This window comes from Tauraco erythrolophus, chromosome 1 (assembly GCF_009769465.1).
Source record: "Tauraco erythrolophus isolate bTauEry1 chromosome 1, bTauEry1.pri, whole genome shotgun sequence".
Taxonomy (NCBI): Eukaryota; Metazoa; Chordata; class Aves; order Musophagiformes; family Musophagidae; genus Tauraco; species Tauraco erythrolophus.
Genome location: NC_141465.1, coordinates 7,774,081 through 7,793,507, shown reverse-complemented (window position 1 = coordinate 7,793,507; position 19,427 = coordinate 7,774,081). Strand labels below are relative to the sequence as shown.

The following is a 19,427-nucleotide window of genomic DNA, read 5'->3' as shown; positions in this document are numbered from 1 at the left end:
GTTGCCATTTCATCACCCAACATAATCCAGGTTAAAGTCACTTCCCTCCTCATTTCTGAGAAAGGCATTGCTGATCCCCATCCCCTTTCCAGGGCACTGAAGATGAATTGTTATGTGAAACCCACAGCATTTCAGGCGTGCTGGGTATGTCAGAATCAAATCAGTAATGTGAACCCGCCTTCTCCGAGAAGAGGTTGCATATGCCTCAATGCATTCTACCTTTGTCACAGAGCAGATGAAAGACAGGCCACCCCTACAATCATTTCTTACCGAGGCATTGCTGGAATGCAGCACTGCAGCTGCATTGGTTTTCCCTCTCAGTCCTATGTATGGTACGGAGAACATCCATCTGTGGCTTTCTATTCCTGGTGTAGTGAAGGGTGTCCCTGCCCATGGCAGGGGGGTTGGAACTAGATGATCTTTGAGGTCCCTTCCAACCCAAACCATTCTATGATTCTATGATCCTCTGTGCTGCAGAAGCATTAGCAAATGGAGATTATCAGGGCTCAGGATAGGGCCAGAGGCTCCATTCCCAAGGATTTAGAACTTACAATTAAGTAAAAAGTAAGACAGAGTACTTGTTAGAATGAAGAAGCAATATACAAATCATAAGGGACTGCTATTTCTTCCCAGAGAAAAGAATCATAGCTGTTTCCTAAAATGTGTATTTGTAGGAATGAAACACCTGCCAGAGAAATCCTCTCACTTCTTCCTGGCAAAACATTAAGGTCCTTTGAGGAAGCGCAGATCCTAAGTACTATGTATGATTGTTTTAAGCATTTTGAAAAAAGTTGTTCTGCATGATGACTGCTGAAAGGTCAAGAGCTCCCAGACTTGTCAGTCCTCTTCACAGCCAGACCCCCACCAAAATCACAGCCGTAGAGTTCCACCCGAAGGGCAATACCACGATACCATGTTCTTGGAACAATGCGGATAAACCTGGACAGGATGGGTGGATTAAAGAAATGCTTGACATGCCCATTGCAGTTTTCATTACCCAAGAAAACCTGCAAATACACAAACACACAAATAGTTAAAAGGCAGCACTTTAAAAAATGCAGCTTTTTCTTTTTTAGATGATTCCAAGCTGTTGCAGTAGCCATCCAGGGTAAATGGACTGGCTCATTTCTGATTTTACGTAAGATCACATCCAGCCGTTTCCTAAAACACTGGGTCAAAGCTAGTTCAGGCCAGCAATATCTGATTCTGAGTGAATTAAACAGCCTCTCTTTCCATCCACACCATGAAATTTGCCATTCTAATTTGGATGGAGTGAAAAAACAAACATCCTTTATTTTACCTCTGCTAAAGGTCCTTGTGGGTTAGGTTGGTGTAAAGTGATATGGGCAACAACATAAAGTATTGTGTCTGCTCTGTGGATAGCTGGAGCTCTGTAGCTCCCTCACAGCAAAACGGCTCACTAATATTAATTTCACTTATAAAATCAAGGCAGAAGTAAAAAAGCTGAAGAGACAGCCTGGGAAATCCATTGTTCATTCAAATTAAATGTCCTTGTGCATTCAAATTAAATGTCCTCCTTCACAAATAGTGTCAGCTCCTTTTATCACAATGTTGACTGCATTCTCTACAGATTTGGTGTTCTTTCCTTTTATGACCATTAATTACTGTTATCAAAATCAGGTGGATATTATGACATTATCTGTGGTAATCCCAGCTCCCTATCATTTTAAAGCCCTGTGAGAGCATCTCTTTGACCAGATATTCTGCCTTTAGGCCTTGACTGTGCTCAGCATCTAAAACTGAGCAACGATACAACTGTCTGAGCTGAAGATGATACCTTTGCCACTGAGCTTGAACCATCTGTATAGGATTTCCACTCTGAGCCTTGGTCGCTGTATAGGATAACATAGGTTTTCACAAAGCTTTCAGTAGATACAGACTTGACTCCTTGGGTAGCAATAGCAGTTATCTTCTTAATTGTGAGGAGATCAATTTGCAGCCACTGTTGGTTGTCGTTCAACTACAATTGATAAAAAAGGTCGTCTATTAGCAAAATTGTCTATGTCTGTATATGCTTAAGTGAAAAATCCTGTTTCAAGACAGTTAAAACGTCACCAAAATGCATCAAAACTGTATCAAAGGAGTGCAGAAGAGTAAAGTCGAGGCAAAAGTCACAAGTGTTCTTGGTGGCCCATACAATTAACTTCTTCACTGCAGACGGTGTATTTGGTGTCTTAAGATTTCCACATCAATTTCCAATGCATAATGAAAAATAACACAGATTTATCTCCAGTATTAAAATGCAATACCAAATGCTAATACAAAACAGTAGCTTCCAGCAAATCTCAAGGTGCTCTGTAAAGAAACGCAACTTCATTTTGAAGACCTAGAAGCTCACATGCCTTACTGAAGGTCACCCAGCTCCGTTATCCATTAAGCTGCACTGCCTACAAACCAACCCACGAAGGGTTTCTTTAATCCCATGGAGTCAAATATTCAACTTGTATCCATCTCCTGAAATTAAAAGGGCTATTCTGCAAGGAAGTGCTGCAAACTCTGGCCCAAAGGACACAATTCATCTCTCAAAATACGATTTCATTGCTGTTGCCAGTTCAACAAGTTTTCTACCAGAAGAGTTGAATGGGCTTTTTCCCAAGAATGGCTAAAGAGCCATGAAGTAACCCTATCACACTTGGCACTGGACACAGCATGCAGGAGGCACAGGAGCACACAGGCAGCACAAATTTATTAATGGTAGCTGTCTTTCTGTTGTCCCTGTTTTTCACTTGTTACCTTGGCGCGCCAGGCATTGATCTTTCCTTTCTGATTGAGACGAGCAAGTGAAGGGTCCCATGTGTTAAACCAGGATGTCTTAACAGATGAGGCTGTTATCTGGGTATTCTTGATCTCTCCATTTTCCATTCCAAGTGGCAAAGAGCAACCTGTTAAGAGAAGCACCATGTTATCTCCAGCTCATCCAAGTAGCCATAGCCTAAAGCAACAATGTTGGAATTGAGAACATCCACAATTCTAGTTTCATTTAATGTATTAGTAAAAAATTTGCTAGAAAGGAAGCACCAGCACACAACTCATTCTTACCATCTACTTCACAGCCCAGGAGCTCCATGCGAAGAGTAGGCCTGTTATAAGCCTTGGTTGGGTAGACTCTGATGTACCTAGCAATAATAGGGGGATCAATGATGTTCTCTTTTATTCCATAGGCATCGGAATTACCTTCAAAAATCTATTAAAAAAGAAAAAAAACATACACATGGAGTTAATTTAATGCAAATACAAGCTTGGATGCTTGAAAACCCACTCTTTTATGAAAGTAGTCTTTTTTACACCATCAGCCCCCATCCTCTGTGATGGAGCGCCCTGTGCTGCAGGGCAACTTGAAATTAATGGTCCCATCTCAGCATATTTGGAAGCGCCTGAAGGCCTCAGTTCAAATAAGCAACTCATTTCTATGCACTACATAAGTCTGTAAGAAGACATTAGTAAGGAGGCAGAAGGAGAGATAAGATACAACAGGTTTTCAATCCAGGAGTTGTACCATAGAAACCTCAGGGTAAACTGAAGGGAGCTGTAATTGGTAGGGCAGGAGTGGTTGGGCATTAAATGAACCTCTTGCAGGGTACAGCCACACTTCTTACACAGGCCCTCTGCAGGCAATTCAGACAGTTTAACTTTCAACTGTTGTAAAAACATGAAGGAATGAGGACTGAGTCCCAAATGAGGTAGGGTCTGATTTTTAGTTCAGCTTCCTGCTTGCTTGAAGAAGCTAACATGAGCTTAGGAAATAAAAGTAGGGAGACATGCCTGTGAGAAACCAAGGCTTTATACAGTCAAGGTCACAGAGCCAATCTAAACCCCAGTCTAGGAGGTTCCTCACTTTATGATTTGTCTTCTGATCTGAATTTGATTAGATTGGTAAACGTCCTTTGAGGCCTCAAGCTGTATTATTAAATCTCTGAAGACCATCACTTCTTTCACAATCTCTTAACATAAATGTCACTCCGCTGCATCATCCAATGTTGCTACCTAAGTTGTCGCAACCCCTATGGCACGTACAGACCTTTTGTGCTGAAGAGCTGTCTCCTCTGAAGGTGCTCCACTTCCGTTTGTCTTTGCTGTAAACAATAAAGAACTTCTGGATGTACAAGGACTTTAAAAACTGCTTGGCTCCCTGCGTCTGTATCCCAGTTAACAGAACTTGTCTTTGAAAGTCCACCTAGGAACAGCAAACAGTGTTTATAAAACCAGTAACACACCATGAAATGTTTCATTCTTTGGCATCTACACAATAGCTTTGAGCCCTGCATTTTAAAACCCACAACACTAACGGTCTCAGGAGGAATACAAGCAGATGCCAGAGTCCAAATTAATTCTGTCTCTCATTTCGCTTATGTATTTATTTGTATGTGCGCTTAATTTCAGAAGAGATTTTACGGTTTTCAGCATAGCACCACAGACACCTCAAAAATATCTGTGTCTCCATGCTAGGCAGAACTCTATTATCCTCATTTTACAGATAGGCAGAAGGAGTATAGAGAAATTCAAGGCTCACATTTTCATAAGCTGCCACTAGTTTTGGATATCCAGGTTGAGAACAGGCATATTGTGAAGGTGCTGAGAAGCCACCATACCTGCTGGTATCAGATCTAGAAACTTAGCAAATAAAATCAAATCAGCAAGATGTTACTTTCAGCAGTGAAACTCATTCTTCGGGATACGCCCTCCACATCTCTCCATGCTTCACTGCAGTAGCCTCAGCTTCTCACTACCATGTCGCCTATCAAATTCTTTCTCTTCCCAACAGTATTTCTAGTTCCACATCAGATCCCCCAACCTTATCCCCCTGCTTCACATCCACTAACTTGCTAACATGTCAACTGTTAGCAAACCAAACATAACAGCCACCTGTTGAACTTATACTGCAACACTAGTTTGGGTCTTTCTTTTCTCACAACTGCAAATTTTAATGAGATTTGTAAGAAATCAACTATCTTACCTAAATTTGGGTGCAAATTTGCTATCTGGTGCACTAGTGATTGGGACAGAAGAAAAAGATGAGAGAAGTGAGGTGAGTGGATGGTATAGTGCTTGAAGCCATAATTATAAGCTTAATTTCCCTGTGCAGCCACACTGTGCTATGTCATGCTCCACACAGATGCATGCAAAACACACACACACAAAATTATCTGAAGCAATGTTTGAGAGTACTACACTTCAAATGATCACTCAAACGTACATACATAAATATAAATATATACTCTTAGGTAGATAGAGGAAAAAAAAACAAACAGAAAGAATGACTTCATTTGCCTACAGAACAGTTACAGTCTAATAATTTTACAGTCTAATTTTGCCTACAGAAGGCAAAGGCAGGGACTGGGAGAACGAAGAACCACCCACTGTAAGAGAAGATCAGGTTCGAGACCATCTTAAGAACCTGAAGGTGGACAAGTCCATGGGACCTGATGAGGTGCATCCGCAGGTCCTGAGGGAGCTGGCAGATGAAGTTGCTAAGCCACTATCTATCATATTTCAGGTTGTGGCAGTCTGGTGAAGTTCCCAGTGACTGGAAAAGGGGAAACACAGCCCCCATCTTTAAAGAAAGATGGGAAAAAAGAAGATCCAGGGAACTACAGGCCAGTCAGTCTCACCTCTGTGCCCGGCAAGATCATGGAGCAGATCCTCCTAGCAACTATGCTAAGGCACATGGAAAATAAGGAGGTGATTGGTGACAGCCAACATGGCTTCAGTAAGGGCAAATCCTGCCCGACTAATTTGGTGGCCTTCTATGATGAGGTTACAGCATTGATGGATAGGGGAAGAGCAACTGACATCGTCTACCTGGACTTGTCCAAAGCATTTGATACTGTCCCACACTGTGGAATCATATACACAGTTACAGTTGGGATTTGACCTTGATGATTTAAGCCTGTGTTCTTGATGAAGTTGGGAAACACCGATAAAGAGGAAGAATGCTGATAAAAAGGAAAAGGGAGTGTGAGCAGCTGACATGAGGAGTGTGAGAAGCTGACATTTAGCTTAGAAGACAGAAAATAATGCTTTTTTAGGCATAGCCAATAGCAAAGCTAAAACAGGCGCGTGCACTACTGGTTGTAACAAATCATAACTAAGCAAAGGGTGCGTGGACACATCGTGGCTGGAAAAATGATCTATAAAAGCTGCTTGTAAATTGCAATAAAGGTCTCTGGTATCACATCTATGGAGTCCGTGCATTCAGCCGCCACACCACACAACATCCTTGTCTCTAAACTGGAGAGACACGGATTTGACGAATGGACCACTCGGTGTATAAGGAATTGGCTGGAGGGTCGCACTCAAAGAGTTGTGGTCAACGGTTCACTGTCCAAGTTGAGGCCGGTGATGAGTGGTGTTCCTCAGGGGTCAGTACTGGGACCAGTGCTATTTAGCATCTTTGTTGGCAACATGGACAGTGGGTTTGAATGCACCCTCAGGAAGTTTGCTGACGACACCAAGCTGTGTGGTGTTGTTGACACGCTGGAGGGAAGGGATGCCATCCAGAGGGACCTTGACAGGCTGGAGAGATGGGCTTGTGAGAACCTCATGAAGTTCAACAAGGCCAAGTGCAAGGTCCTGCACGTGGGTCAGGGCAATCCCAAGCACAAGTACAGGCTGGGCAGAGAATGGATTGAGAGCAGCCCTGAGGAAAAGGACTTGGGAGTGCTGGTGGATGAGAAGCTCAACATGAGCTGGCAATGTGCACTGGCAGCCCAGAAAGCCAACTGTATCCTGGGCTGCATCCAAAGAAGTGTGGCCAGCAGGTCGAGAGAGGTGATTCTGCACCTCTACTCAGCTCTCATGAGACCCCACCTGGAATGCTGCATTCAGCTCTGGAGTCCCCAACACAAGAAGGACATGGAGCTGTTAGAGCGAGTCCAGAGGAGGGCCACAAAGATGATCTAAGGGCTGGAGCACCTCTGCTATGAAGACAGGCTGAGAGAGTTGGGGCTGTTCAGCCTGGAGAAGAGAAGGCTCCGGGGTGATCTTATAGCAGCTTTCCAGTACCTAAAGGGGGCCTACAGGAAAGCTGGAGAGGGACTTTCTACAAGGGCACGTAGTGATAGGACAAGGGGCAATGGGTTTAAACTGAAAGAGGGAGATTTAGATTAGATATGAGGAAGAAATTTTTTACATTGAGGGTGGTGAGGCACTGGAACAGGTTGCCTAGAGAAGGTTGTGGCTGCCCCATCCCTGGAAGTGTTCAAGGCCAGGCTGGATGAGGCTTTGAGCAACCTGGTGTAGTGGAGGGTGTCCCTGCCCAGGGCAGGGGGGTTGGAACTAGATGATCTCTGAGGTCCCTTCCAACCCAAACCATTCTATGATTCTTTGAAATTGTGAGGGTAACTGTCCAGTCAATGGGCCTCAATAGCAGTAGAGACTGGGTTACACCAGGGAAGGTGAACAGTTTGTAGCATCACCAATTAAGCTTGCTGCATCTTTTCAGTTTTCCCCAGCAGCCTTCTCAGCAAGCAACAAGCTTGACTTGTTTTAAAACAACAAGTTGCAGGAAAATCACAACACAGGATGGTATGGCCACACCCAGGCTCAGTGACAGTGAAGCACATGGTGTACCAACCATACCTGGATCCAAGGGAGTTCTTCTGTTTTCGTTGTAGTGCTCCAAGCATTGTATGTTCCAGAATTGTTTAATCGGGCTAACTTAGGTTCCCAGTAGTCTAGACAGAAAACATGAATATAGCAAGAATTTAAAAAGAGATGCTGAAAAAAAATGGAGGCTGTAACTAGGTATGGATGTTGAGAGCTTAAGTTCTTTTCCAATCTGCCTCGGGGAAAAAAAAAACAACCAACCAATAGACTCTAAAACTATAATCTAGGATAATTTGGACATGGTTAGCAACTGAAAGTTAGCTGTTACCCTACCAAGTTTTATAGTTGGCAGAATGACTTCAAAAATAACAGCCTTCTATGTCATGTACCGTGTGCTGATTTGGAACCAGGGTCCAGAGTTTGCTAAACAAGTTTTGACCACCAGCGGGATCAGAAACAAAACGCGCTCTACGTTCACAGCAGAGAGCTTCCCTCTGCATAAGGAGGTTTCCATGTTAACAACTGATATGAAGTACATAGGACAACACAGCTTTCAAGCCTTCGTAACACTGTGGTGGGAAATGAAGAAGGAAAATTAAATCCCTACAAAAATAAGTTTTCCAAAATATATAATTTATTTGTTATTTTAAGGGAAAGGATGTGTGTTCCTGCATGTGTGTGTAACCTGTATACCTTGATTTCCCACTGTCCATGTAAAATTCAATCAATTGCTCTATCAAATGATCCCACTTTTATACCATGAATAAACTTGCTAAATTAAAGACTGTCATTGCTGTGGATGCCAGGTTCTCAAATCTTTCATAACAGATACAGTTTGTCCTTTCACATCTCATAACACATACAAATCTCAAAACCTTTTTGAACACTTGCTGTTGATTTTCAAGCAGGGAACACAAAGGACAAAATCTGGATTTGTTCCAGGTCATCCAGCAGGCCACGGACAGAGGAATCCCTGACTTTCAGGCTTGTGATGCTGACAGTAGACCCCGGACACTGTTAAAATACAATAATGAGGGCTATCTAGCACAGCTCACATCTCTGCTTGTAGCACTGGAGAGTGTTTTAACCTGACAGTTGATTCCCTGCTGAATGGATCTTGTGAGACGTATCACGAGATGCGAAAAGAATGTGGAGCTGCAACACTTTGCTGAGGATATTCAGGAGCATGCTTGGACCTTTTCAAGTATTAACTCACCTGTATGATGTGAAGCGTCGATTTGCGAATCAAGTATAACCCCACTTGCCAGACCCATTGGAATCCTGCACTCTAAAGAGAGCACAGCAAGTTTGTTGTTAAAGAAAAAGAGGGCTATTCCAATATATATTCTGGTGAAATCTTCTAAGGCAACATAATTTAGAATGATTCTTAGTAATACTGTAACATCACCACTGTCTTCCCAAAGAAGGCCAAGTTAATCTCTGCAATTTCTCTCAGCAGATTAATCCACTGGTCACTGTGAGGAAACCTCAGATTCAAAGCTAGTATGCTAAAGGAATAAAGGTAGTATGCTAAATAATTTGAAGCTAGTATGCTAGAGGCTAAACACTTTTTCTTCTAGAATAAATTTACAGTAACCACTCCATCCCCTCCCTGAAGCTGCTTTGGGTTTTTGCAGAACAATCTCCCACATTTATTTTTAGTGATCCTAAAATGGTAGAGATGACTTTATAGCTTGACTCCTCCAGCCAAAAAGCATCTTAGTTCAGTACCTTTCTCTATAACCAAATAGGATGCCTGCATTCCTGCTTGCTGATATTCTCCCACTTCAGTGTCTAAAAGCCACCAGCCAGGTCTCTGTGGTATCATTTCAATTGTTCGAAACAAGCCTTGAAAAAAATGGAAAAGAAACATCTCAGAAACATTAGCATTATAAGGTTGATGTTAGTGAAGCTGGATGTTAAACCAAAGATTATCCTGTGACTTAACCCAGAAAAATTAAATAACCTGCTACACACTGCAGAGAGCGCAATAACTGCCACCATAATTTTTTTTCTTAGCAAGCAAGTTCCATCTGGAGACTGAGACTGGAATTAACTGACCAGATCAAAACCTAACAGTTGCTGCTGGTGCAAAGTGTAAAACCTTGGATGCTTATATGTAACAACAGCTATCTGCACATTAAATACAGTGCCAAGCTGTGTAAAGAACAGTGCTATTAAATTTTATTATGTAACATAGGGATGTTAATTCTGTGGTGCCGATCGTAGTTCTTACTCCTGCTGCCCCAGTGTGTTGTTCAAGTAATGTAAAGGATGGATGTAAAGAAGCCGAAAGTAGATGCAGGAGAATCAGATGTATGGCCCCCCCCTCCCCCCCTCCGCAACTTGCTGCATGCCCCAGGAGAGCCAAGGACTGAGCAGGAAGCAGATATGGTTTAGGCTGTTTGCTGCACTTCTTAGAAAGCACAGTACATGCTTCATTGCTTTTCTTATATCCCTAGTTAGTGCAGACATCATAATTCTGGTTCCTGTTTAAACGAAAACATATGGAGATTTCACAGTGAAAACCATCACCTCAAAAAGCTTAAATAGTGAATAAACCACCTAATGTTCACTAAAATAAACTCCCACTATTCCAAGCCAATGCCATTATTTTGATCTCCTTGTTTCCTGTTTAGGTCAATTTTTTATTTTTTTTTTTTTAAACAAGCTTGTAGCTACAAATACAGGCTTCTTATGGACTGTTATTGCACGCTCGTAACATGTAAAGTTACGGGCAAAGGAGTATATCCTCTGACCTAATGAATGCTTTTAGCCTGTTTCCTTTCTCTCTGGACATAAGAATTCTCCTAGGGCTCACATTTGTTCTTTCTCTTCTGTCTCACACTCATCTTGACATTATAAAAATAAACCCTCACCACAGAACCAATAGTCCTTCCCAGCAAACACCAGTGAGACTTCAGCAGTACTGAAGCCTGGGGGTTCATGAAAAGGATTGCTATGCTATTGTACATGTCATCTCATGAGGAATTGGTGGCTGACACTATCCTACTGACTTCCTTTTTCCAATACTGACCTTTTACTGTTGAGCACTTCCAAAGCCAAGCCCAGCAGCATGACCTACTTCACAGACAGGAAGAGGGAGATGCAATAAAATGTGAGCGTGAGCGGGTTTCTCTCCTATCTGGTGAGTGGCAAGGAAAGTGCAGAAGAGAAGGCAGTGCTGCAGACCATACTGCTATTCATTTTCCATACATATCCCTTTTCGTCTGAGAGGAAGATATTTGTCCAAGCACTTAAGTTTTGTCTGTAACTTCACTCAGATTTCCAGTTTTAGAGGACAGCAATGTTATCTTTATTTTCTCCACTCCCACAGTGTTAAGTGAGGTGAAAAGTGATGATTTTCCTTCTGACCATCATAGGCAAACGAACTGTCATTGCTCTCAAACTCTTAAGTGTGCTCAAAGCCAACTTCTGTTCACCTTTATGTGGGTATGACAAAACCAGACTCACACAGTCACCCCTCAGAACTTGTTCTGATACTCACCTGGAAGGAGTGGGTATGTACCAAGCTGATACTTTGGCTGTCCTTGTTCTATGAAGGTCTGTCCATGAAAATGAACCACATGAATGTCTTTTGGCCCACCCATATTCAGCAAATGCCATCGGACCAGTTCACCTTCATACATCCTCAAGCCTTGCAAGTTGTAGGTAATCCCATTAATAGCTGAAAAACAGTAATAAATATTGTAAGGAAAAATCACTCACAAAACAGGTCTCAAAGTCCTAGAATGTAGTTATTAAAATGAGTGAAATATTTAATGAAGTAATGCATTTGGGAATAACACCACTTTTTCCAGTTCAAAGTGCTATGTACTTTATGGTCTATGTACATCAATTCAGAAAATTCAGGGATGTCACCAGAGGATTTGAGCACAGTTTGCTTGCAACACATGGCTGTCAAGAGAACAAAGAGGCGCAAGAAATTAAATGCCAGATGGGAACATCAGGCTCAAAAGAAAGGACAGCTATCCAAAACCTGTTCTGCAGCTTACATTTCCACAGCTGCACAGCCACAACTGACACCTTCGATTAATAACTGATTTTATAAACCACATTTTCAAAAGACAGATTCCACTTCTCAACATGCCTTTTTCAAACATGTCACTTACAGCACACAAGCATCGGATTTTCAAGGACAGAAACAGAGAGTTTCATTACTGACCATTATTTCAGAGAGAAAAAAAGGGTTACCTTTGAACAGTCCGCCACTTCGTTAACTCTACATGACTAAAATCCCTGTAGCCACAGAGAGGTATATGAAGGGCTGTCCTACAGCTGCTTCAAATTCCTCAGTAGAACTAGTTGATTTGTCAAATTATTACAATATTTTTAAATTTCTTGGAAAAAGTTTTCAGGGTATTAGCTTCTTACTGAAAATTGTGGGTTTTTTTTGTTTGGCTGGTTGGTTGTGGTTTGTTTTTCCCCCTCCCCCCCTCAATTTGGAGGGTAGATGTATGTGAGTCTGGGAGAAGTTTTCCGTTCTAAGTTTCAGTCTAATGTCCTTTCTTCATTTTAATAATAAATTTCCAGTCCATGCTAATTTTTACATACAAAACTATGACTATTATGGGTACAAAGGAGAACAACAAAAAAAATTCACATAATTAACATGTAGAATTTATGCAGGTTCAAAGGCACTGTGAGCAGAGATACCTTCCCCGACACCTTTCCCTTTACACTAATAAACTGAATACTTGGCAAAATGAATTAAGTACCATAGAATTTGTGGCATTGCTGCGTTTCTTGGGTCTTCTCAGTACAAGGCCTTCTAGAACGTTTGTCAAAGTACCAGCTTTTCTCTTCATCAAAGACCATAAAAAGCAAGAAAAAGTCTCGGGTCGACGTTTTGGTGTTCGATTTATTGAAGGTTCCTTTTTGACAGATCAGTATTGGCCCAATCAAACCAGAGTGAATATCTTTCTCCTAGAAGGTAGTAAACTCATATTAGATTTAAAAGTGGATTTCCCAAAAGATGTCAAAAAATCATAGCATTCTATAGAAATGCATCAGGCCCCCAAAAATTTATAAGCCGAGGCCAGAATTGTCGTTGCCTTGTATCTTTACTTTTCCCTGCTCAATCTACGAAAGAGTTCCCCAACTTGAATTCTTCAACAGCTTATATCCTCTTTTAACAGAGTGTAAGAGATCAAATGACAGATAGGACCACCTGGCCTAAAAGAAAGGACAGCTATCCAAAACGTGTTCTGCAGCTTATGTTTCTACAGCCATACAGTAACATCATTTGAGGATATTCAAAACTCAACTGGACACAGTCCTGGTCAACCTACTCTAGCTGACCCTGCTTGAACTGGGGGGAGTGGACTATATGATTTCTAGTGATCTCTTCCAACATAAATGTTTCTTTGATTCTGTGATCAACCCCAGCAACACTACCACTTCTATTTTGATTTCCTTACCAGATTTAAATCGGAGTAGTAGATCCAGGACCGACAAGCTGCTCCTGACTGCACAGGCCCTGATCGCCTGTTTGCATACCATACATATATATAACTGTTATTTGGCTGAACTTCGTCATCTTCCTTAAACCAAGCAGTAGATTCATCATCATAAATGCTTCCCTCAGAGGACTTTTCATAGAGGAGTCCATGAGCATGGAGGGAATATGGTCGAGATGCCAGATTCTTAAAATGAACCTAAAAAAAAAAAAGAAGAAAGATTCTGTTCAGCAAATTTAGACCTAATCTGAGGTCCCTAGGTAATACATTCCCATGACCTCAAACCAGGGTCAAGGTTTGTATGATGACTGCAGGCTATGTTGTGCATGGCAAAGCTGGCAGTGATTGCTTTTGACATCTCTGTGCAGTCACTCTCCTTGATGCAGGCAGTTAAATAAAAAGTGGAAAGCATGAGTCTAACTCCCTGGCTTGCACTGAGTCTAGGTTCCTAGGACTTCTACCACTGCCCTTCACAGCTGGATACGCTTAGTTACAGCAAGCAGGGAGATGGGGAGTTTCTACCCCTTAAACTTTGCTGCACAGTCACACTGAAGGGCACAAAATAGTAACAGTAGACCTCTGTATGTATCACTATCGCTGAAATCAGCACTCCTCACTTGTCCCAGAGAAGCATGAGGATAGGGAGATTACATATTTATCTCTCTCTAGAGAATGATGCTCTCAAGCTAAAATAACCTCTTTCTTCTCTTACTCGTGTTTTTAAATGTAGCTCAATGCGTTCCTATTGCGCACTACTCCTACTGACATAAGCGAAAAGCAGTTGAGATCTCCTCATCTAGTCCATCCCTGTGTGCTGAAGGACCAGATAAGGAAGATGAGAGAGAGAAACTCTACAGCAGTGTGCTTCCTAATGCAGATATACCACTGTATCACCAGGGATACAGTTCCTCTCCATCCTTGTTGTTTGTATTAACCAACCCATTTAGTGCAAAAGTTTTCAGAGGAAAATACACTTTTTTGACAAATATATATATTAATCTTGAATACAAACTTACTAATTTATTTTTTAAAAATAAAGAAGCTCCTTTAACATATAAAAAAAACAGTATTTTCAGTGCAACTTGGGTTTAAAAAACTTAGGGTTTTTCAATGTTAAACTTAAATCTCATTTTACATTAGACTGATAAGCCAGTATTTAATGTTGGGAAACATAAGAAAAACAGAAGTGAATTTGCCATGGATAGGAGAGGAAAAGGATGATCCGTTTCAAAGGAACGCATCACTGCTTGTGTGTCTACACTGTGATTTCTGGCTTTGAAAGCTGATTCCTCATCATGATCTTTTAAAAATTTGTGGTATTTTTAGACCCATTCTGTGCCACACTAAGATCGCCATAAGAATCTTATTCTGCACACATATTCAAAACATTGACCTACTAGGATAACATCGTCCACTTCAGCCCGGATAACTGGCCCCAGGATGCCAAGGTGTTCTTTATATTCATCTTCATCCTGAAGAGTTGTAAAAGTACTGTCTGTATAGCTTTGGAAAATCACCTTGTATGTGGTGCCATCTTTACAGGTTTTGTCATTCATCATTGTACTGAAAGGAAATCCCCAGTTAAAAAAACACACAGTGAATCAGAAATAATAGCTTTGATAAAATCTGAGAACTCATATAGCAGCAACATTTTAGAATATAAAAAATACACAAATAAATGTCAGATGAATCTGAAAATCATGACATGCAATGTTTAAGCAGTTCTAGTTCTACAGTTGTATAAGAGATCCTTCGAAGATTTGGTCAGCTATCACTGAAAAACTCCAGCCAGTCTCCGAACACCCAACTGAGCTCTACTTTCCTTTTTTACCATTAGCCTTACTGATGTGAATCAGAGCTTAGTTCAGAGCGTAGTGAGCCTGCCACCTATACTCTGCTGTCTCACAGATGGACCTTCTCTGGAAAGCTAACAGAAACACATTTTACATTTGATTATATCTGCATTTTGCAACATAGAGCTGGTAAGAAAAAAATAAGCTTTTAGGTATTCAAACCATTCTTCAGATCTTAAACAGAAGCACTAAAATACTATTATTCTGATAAAACTTATTACCCTTCCCTATAAACCTTGCCTCATTATCAATTCTGCAAAACCCCAGAAACTTAACTGAAGTCGTCTAGTAGGAAGAAAGGCTGGTTTTCAGCCCTTCAGCACACTGAGATGGTATATGCCATGGGTTCTGCTAATTTCACTGAAACTACGCGCCTCACATCAGCTGAAGATGAACCTCACTGAGGAGACCTATATAGAGCTCTGAGCATAAGGATTTTTTTATTTCACACGTGCACAAAGAAACTGCCTGTGGTTTCTGCCATTTTTGCAAGTGCTGTTTATACAGACTGAGATGAGGCAGGGGTAAACCTTGAGAACACTTAAAAAGGAAGGGATGGACTCAAAGAAAATGGAAATTCAATTTGAGAAATAATATATGTTTGGAGCTGAATTTTGTGTAATGAAAATCTTCCTGCTCCTGTTTTTGCTGCTTTTGACAAAAATCTGAAATCGTGGCAGTTTCGGTCTTGTTAATTCCAAGGGCCACAAAGTTCAGGTTTTTGATGAAAAGTGACTAGGAATTCCACACATGGTAGAGTGAGCACTGATCTTAATTTGTAGGAACTAAGATAATTTTTAGTATAGAGTTTCTTTCAAGTCATACATACTCTTTGCTGTGGCATAGTGGCCAGCCTTCTCTATCAAAACATAAGGAAACCCTTCAACATTAGGGTTTGCAATCCAGTCACCTGATTTCTCTAAACAGTAGGAACAACAATGCAATAGTTCATGCAGCTTTATTTTTACTTTAAGTATAAGGCAGTCATCAGTGTGGTTAATCACGTTGCATCTTTCATACATTTTTCAGTACTGCAGCCTTGTGAAGTTGGAAAGTGCTATTACTTCATTTTACAATAGAGAACTGAGACACCATCCCTTCTTGCTAGCGCTAGAAATTGCGATTTCATCCTGCCCATATGCACATCCTGTCTGTATTAGATCACTTAGTCCATTAAATTCCTGGAAAGACTTTGTAGGAGGAGATATCTATCCTATCTCTACTATGGAATCCAAGAATTCAAGGAGAAAGTAAAACAGGTCATTCAAGTATAACAAAACTAACTGGAAGTTTCCCTCTTGACTCCTTACAGTGGGTTTTCCAACTTTTGTTTTAAAGAGTGTTTCTAGTGAGTCTACAAAAGGAGGTTAAGACCAAAAAAAGGACGAAAAAAAACCCACAAAAAAAGACCAACCAGAAGAGTTCTTAGTTGTATTGCTCTTGATTATAGCAATCTCTCTCTATGACATTCTAGGGGAGTCTCAGCCTCCTATGGAAAATTCTTAGGGTTCTGCAGCTGCAACATCGGATATCACATTGCATATCAGATGCTCTTAGATTTATCGACATTCTGCTAGTATGAGTCAGGATGGTGTGCAAAATGAAAGCAAATGATTTAGCCAAACCTTTGTTTATATCCTGCATAGTTCCAGCAGACCTCTTTAGCTGCAATGTAGTATCTCCTCTCGTTCCCTTTGCTACGCAGGTAATGTTCAGCAATGTTGTCTGGGTTACGTTGCTCGTTGATGTTCAGTTTTGGGTCTGTCGTGTATGGGTCATCAAAGGTCACGTAATGGTATTCGTATTCACCACCTGATGTTTCCTCACTGTAAAATCCTTCCGTAACATATTCGTAGTCTCCATTTTCTTGGGGAAGCCCAATTGTGATTGATGGCTTAAGCTGCCGTGGGGTGAATGTGTAATTTAGTGACTCTCCGTGCCTGGCACTACTCAGATCCACTGTGCGGTTGGCCTTGCTGGGCGGCCCCGTGGTGTTAGTGCAACATGGCAGTGCCATGTGGTTGGTCTCACCCGGAGTCAGTGTACGGCCAAACCCTGCCATAGAATCAGTGAGTTTCAGGGGCTTTTTACTCCTTGGGCTCAGCGTGTGGGTCATTTTTGGATGTTCCTTTTTTTTCCTTCGGACCTTGATGAAGCTTCCAGATGTACTCAAAGTATCATTCTTGTTCCCCTTCTTTCCTTTCAGAGCTGGGTGCACATGGCTCCCTTTCTGTGTTTCTCCCATTAGATGTGAGAAGCCTTGATACTTCTTCATATGCTTCTTATTTACGAATGTTGTACCATTTCTGCCATGATGATTTAACTTACCACTAACAGATTTATCTAAATTTGCCTCTAATCCCAGACTCTCCTTTGCAGACACCAAATTCCATTCCTCATTTGTCATTTTAGATGAGTATTTCCCAGACCTAGGCAATGATGCTTCTAGAAAGTTCTTCACTAGTGCAGGGCTGGAATTAGGGCTTATATTGCCTAACGTATGATCTAAAGAAAAAGTATCTGCTTGTTTATCTTCAGGTAGTTCAGGTTCAGAGAGGCTGGATGCATTAGATCCATCTCCTATAATAAAGTCCAAAGCAAACGTCAAGTTAACTGCACCCTTGGCATTTTCCATCTTGGTTTCCTCCTCTTCTAGTTCATCATCATCATCATAATCATTTGGAAGCTGGCTAGTTCCCATCATGGCAATATCGGATGTGTTCTCTACATGATGCACAGAATAAGGTGCACTTGCCTCATCAAAAAATGAGGTATTTTTATTTCGTACATGATTTAGAAGGGCATTCATTTTTTGGATGGAGTAAAACTTAATGGCCAGCGAGTTTCTCCTTTTCCTTTTCCTGTTAACGTTATAATCTCCTCTTCCTGTGCTTTCCTCTTGATGCTTTTCTGAAAAAAATTTACTGTCTTTTACATTGGTCGGAAGCTCTTCTGCAACATTCATTTGGCCTTCTCCATTGCTCAGCAAGTGTTCACTTGCAGACATGTTACTGTGATCTATTTCATAATTGCTTTGGCTTCTGTTCTCAAACACCAAGTCAGCCTTTCCATCACTTATGCTAGCTAAAAATACATCCTCTTCTGTCGTGGCTGAGGTGTCAATTGACTGCAATGTTTCAGTCTCAACTGGAGGAAGAGGAGTGATACGAGTTTCTAGGAACTTATAGGTGTTTGTGGATTCACTATCATTTATAGCTGTCAGAACTGAGTCAGCCACCACCTCAGAACCTGCAGCATCAGTGCCTTCATACTGTTCCCAAGCCAGTGCCGTGAGGTTTTGTTTTTCTTCATTGCCTGTTGTGTTCCTTAAGCTTCGGATGGAGTAAAAAGAAGCCAGGTAATCCTGATAATCCAAATCCTCCTTATCTCCTTCTTCTTGCACTTCTTCAACTGAGGTGGAAACAGCCTTTTTATCCATCTTGGGGTAAGTGACATCTACAACTAACGTGTCATCTTCCTCATTGTCACATCTGGCATCTCTGAATCTCAGCCTCATGCCATAACTCATCTCTGGGGTACCCCAGGATGCTAAAAGCCAAGTACCTGCAATTGAAATAAAAGTGTTTTTCTAATATGCAGTAGTTACAAGAGCAGACACTGCCCATCATGGAAGTGGTCAGGGCAAGCTGCTGGGATTTTTTTTTTTTTTCTAAGTACTTGCTATAGCAGGGTGCTAATCCTCATCTGGGATTTCCATTAGCTCTCATTACAATGAAAAATAATTAATAAATGTAAATAAATAAATAAATACACTTAAGAGCTAGAGCTCTTCTTCACTGATTAAGCTGTACCTAGGACCCGAGTCCAAACATAACCCATGAAAGAGAAGGATATGAAAAAGAAAAAAACAATATAAAGGATGCTGTATTTAAATCCGGATCTAGGATTGGGAAGGGCGTGTAGTGATAGAACAAGGGGCAATGGCTTTAAACTGAAAGAGGGGAGATGTTGATTAGATCTAAGGAAGAATTTTTTTTTTTCACAATGAGGGTGGTGAGGCACTGGAACAGGTTGCCCAGAGAAGCTGTGGATTCCCCATCCCTGGAAGTGTTCAAGGCCAGGTTGGATGAGGCTTTGGGCAACCTGGTGTAGTGGAAGGTGTCCCTGCCCATGGCAGGGGGGTTGGAACTAGATGATCTTTAAGGTCTCTTCCAACCCAAACCATTCTATGATTCTATTCTATGAGCCTATCTTTAGAGAGAAATTTTTAATTTTGTCCTGTCCTTAGTGTTGTATGCATTGCCACACAGATAGAGCATTCTGAACAGAACAAATATGTTCTGAGGCAATGTTGACAAACATCTGACAAACCATAATATTTTAAAAACTTCTGAATGCATAAAGGATGATCTTTAAAAGAACAAAGTAATTTGAATTTCCAGTCTGGACACAAAACACTAAGATGCCAGTCTAAGGCATTTTAGATTAACTTAAAGGTTTTAATCAAAGTTTTAATAACTCATCCAAAACCTAGTCAGAAGATCAGTTTTCCATTTGAAACTAGGAT

General features: G+C 41.1%; 1 protein-coding gene across 1 annotated transcript in view; it reads right to left on the bottom strand.

The window, feature by feature from the left end:
• Nucleotides 1-797: 797 nt before the first annotated feature.
• Nucleotides 798-19,427, bottom strand: part of F5 (coagulation factor V) — a 36,163-nt gene continuing 17,533 nt past the window's right edge. The window contains exons 13-25 of the mRNA XM_009981112.2: nt 16,525-18,463; nt 14,444-14,609; nt 13,008-13,244; nt 12,306-12,513; nt 11,075-11,254; nt 9,298-9,414; nt 8,783-8,854; nt 7,600-7,694; nt 4,040-4,195; nt 3,061-3,205; nt 2,755-2,903; nt 1,799-1,981; nt 798-1,007 (exon numbers count right to left, since the gene is read on the bottom strand). Of these exons, the coding sequence (XP_009979414.2) occupies nt 819-1,007; nt 1,799-1,981; nt 2,755-2,903; nt 3,061-3,205; nt 4,040-4,195; nt 7,600-7,694; nt 8,783-8,854; nt 9,298-9,414; nt 11,075-11,254; nt 12,306-12,513; nt 13,008-13,244; nt 14,444-14,609; nt 16,525-18,463 (3,836 nt within the window). The 3' untranslated portion in view covers nt 798-818. The remainder of the gene's footprint in view (nt 1,008-1,798; nt 1,982-2,754; nt 2,904-3,060; nt 3,206-4,039; nt 4,196-7,599; nt 7,695-8,782; nt 8,855-9,297; nt 9,415-11,074; nt 11,255-12,305; nt 12,514-13,007; nt 13,245-14,443; nt 14,610-16,524; nt 18,464-19,427) is intronic.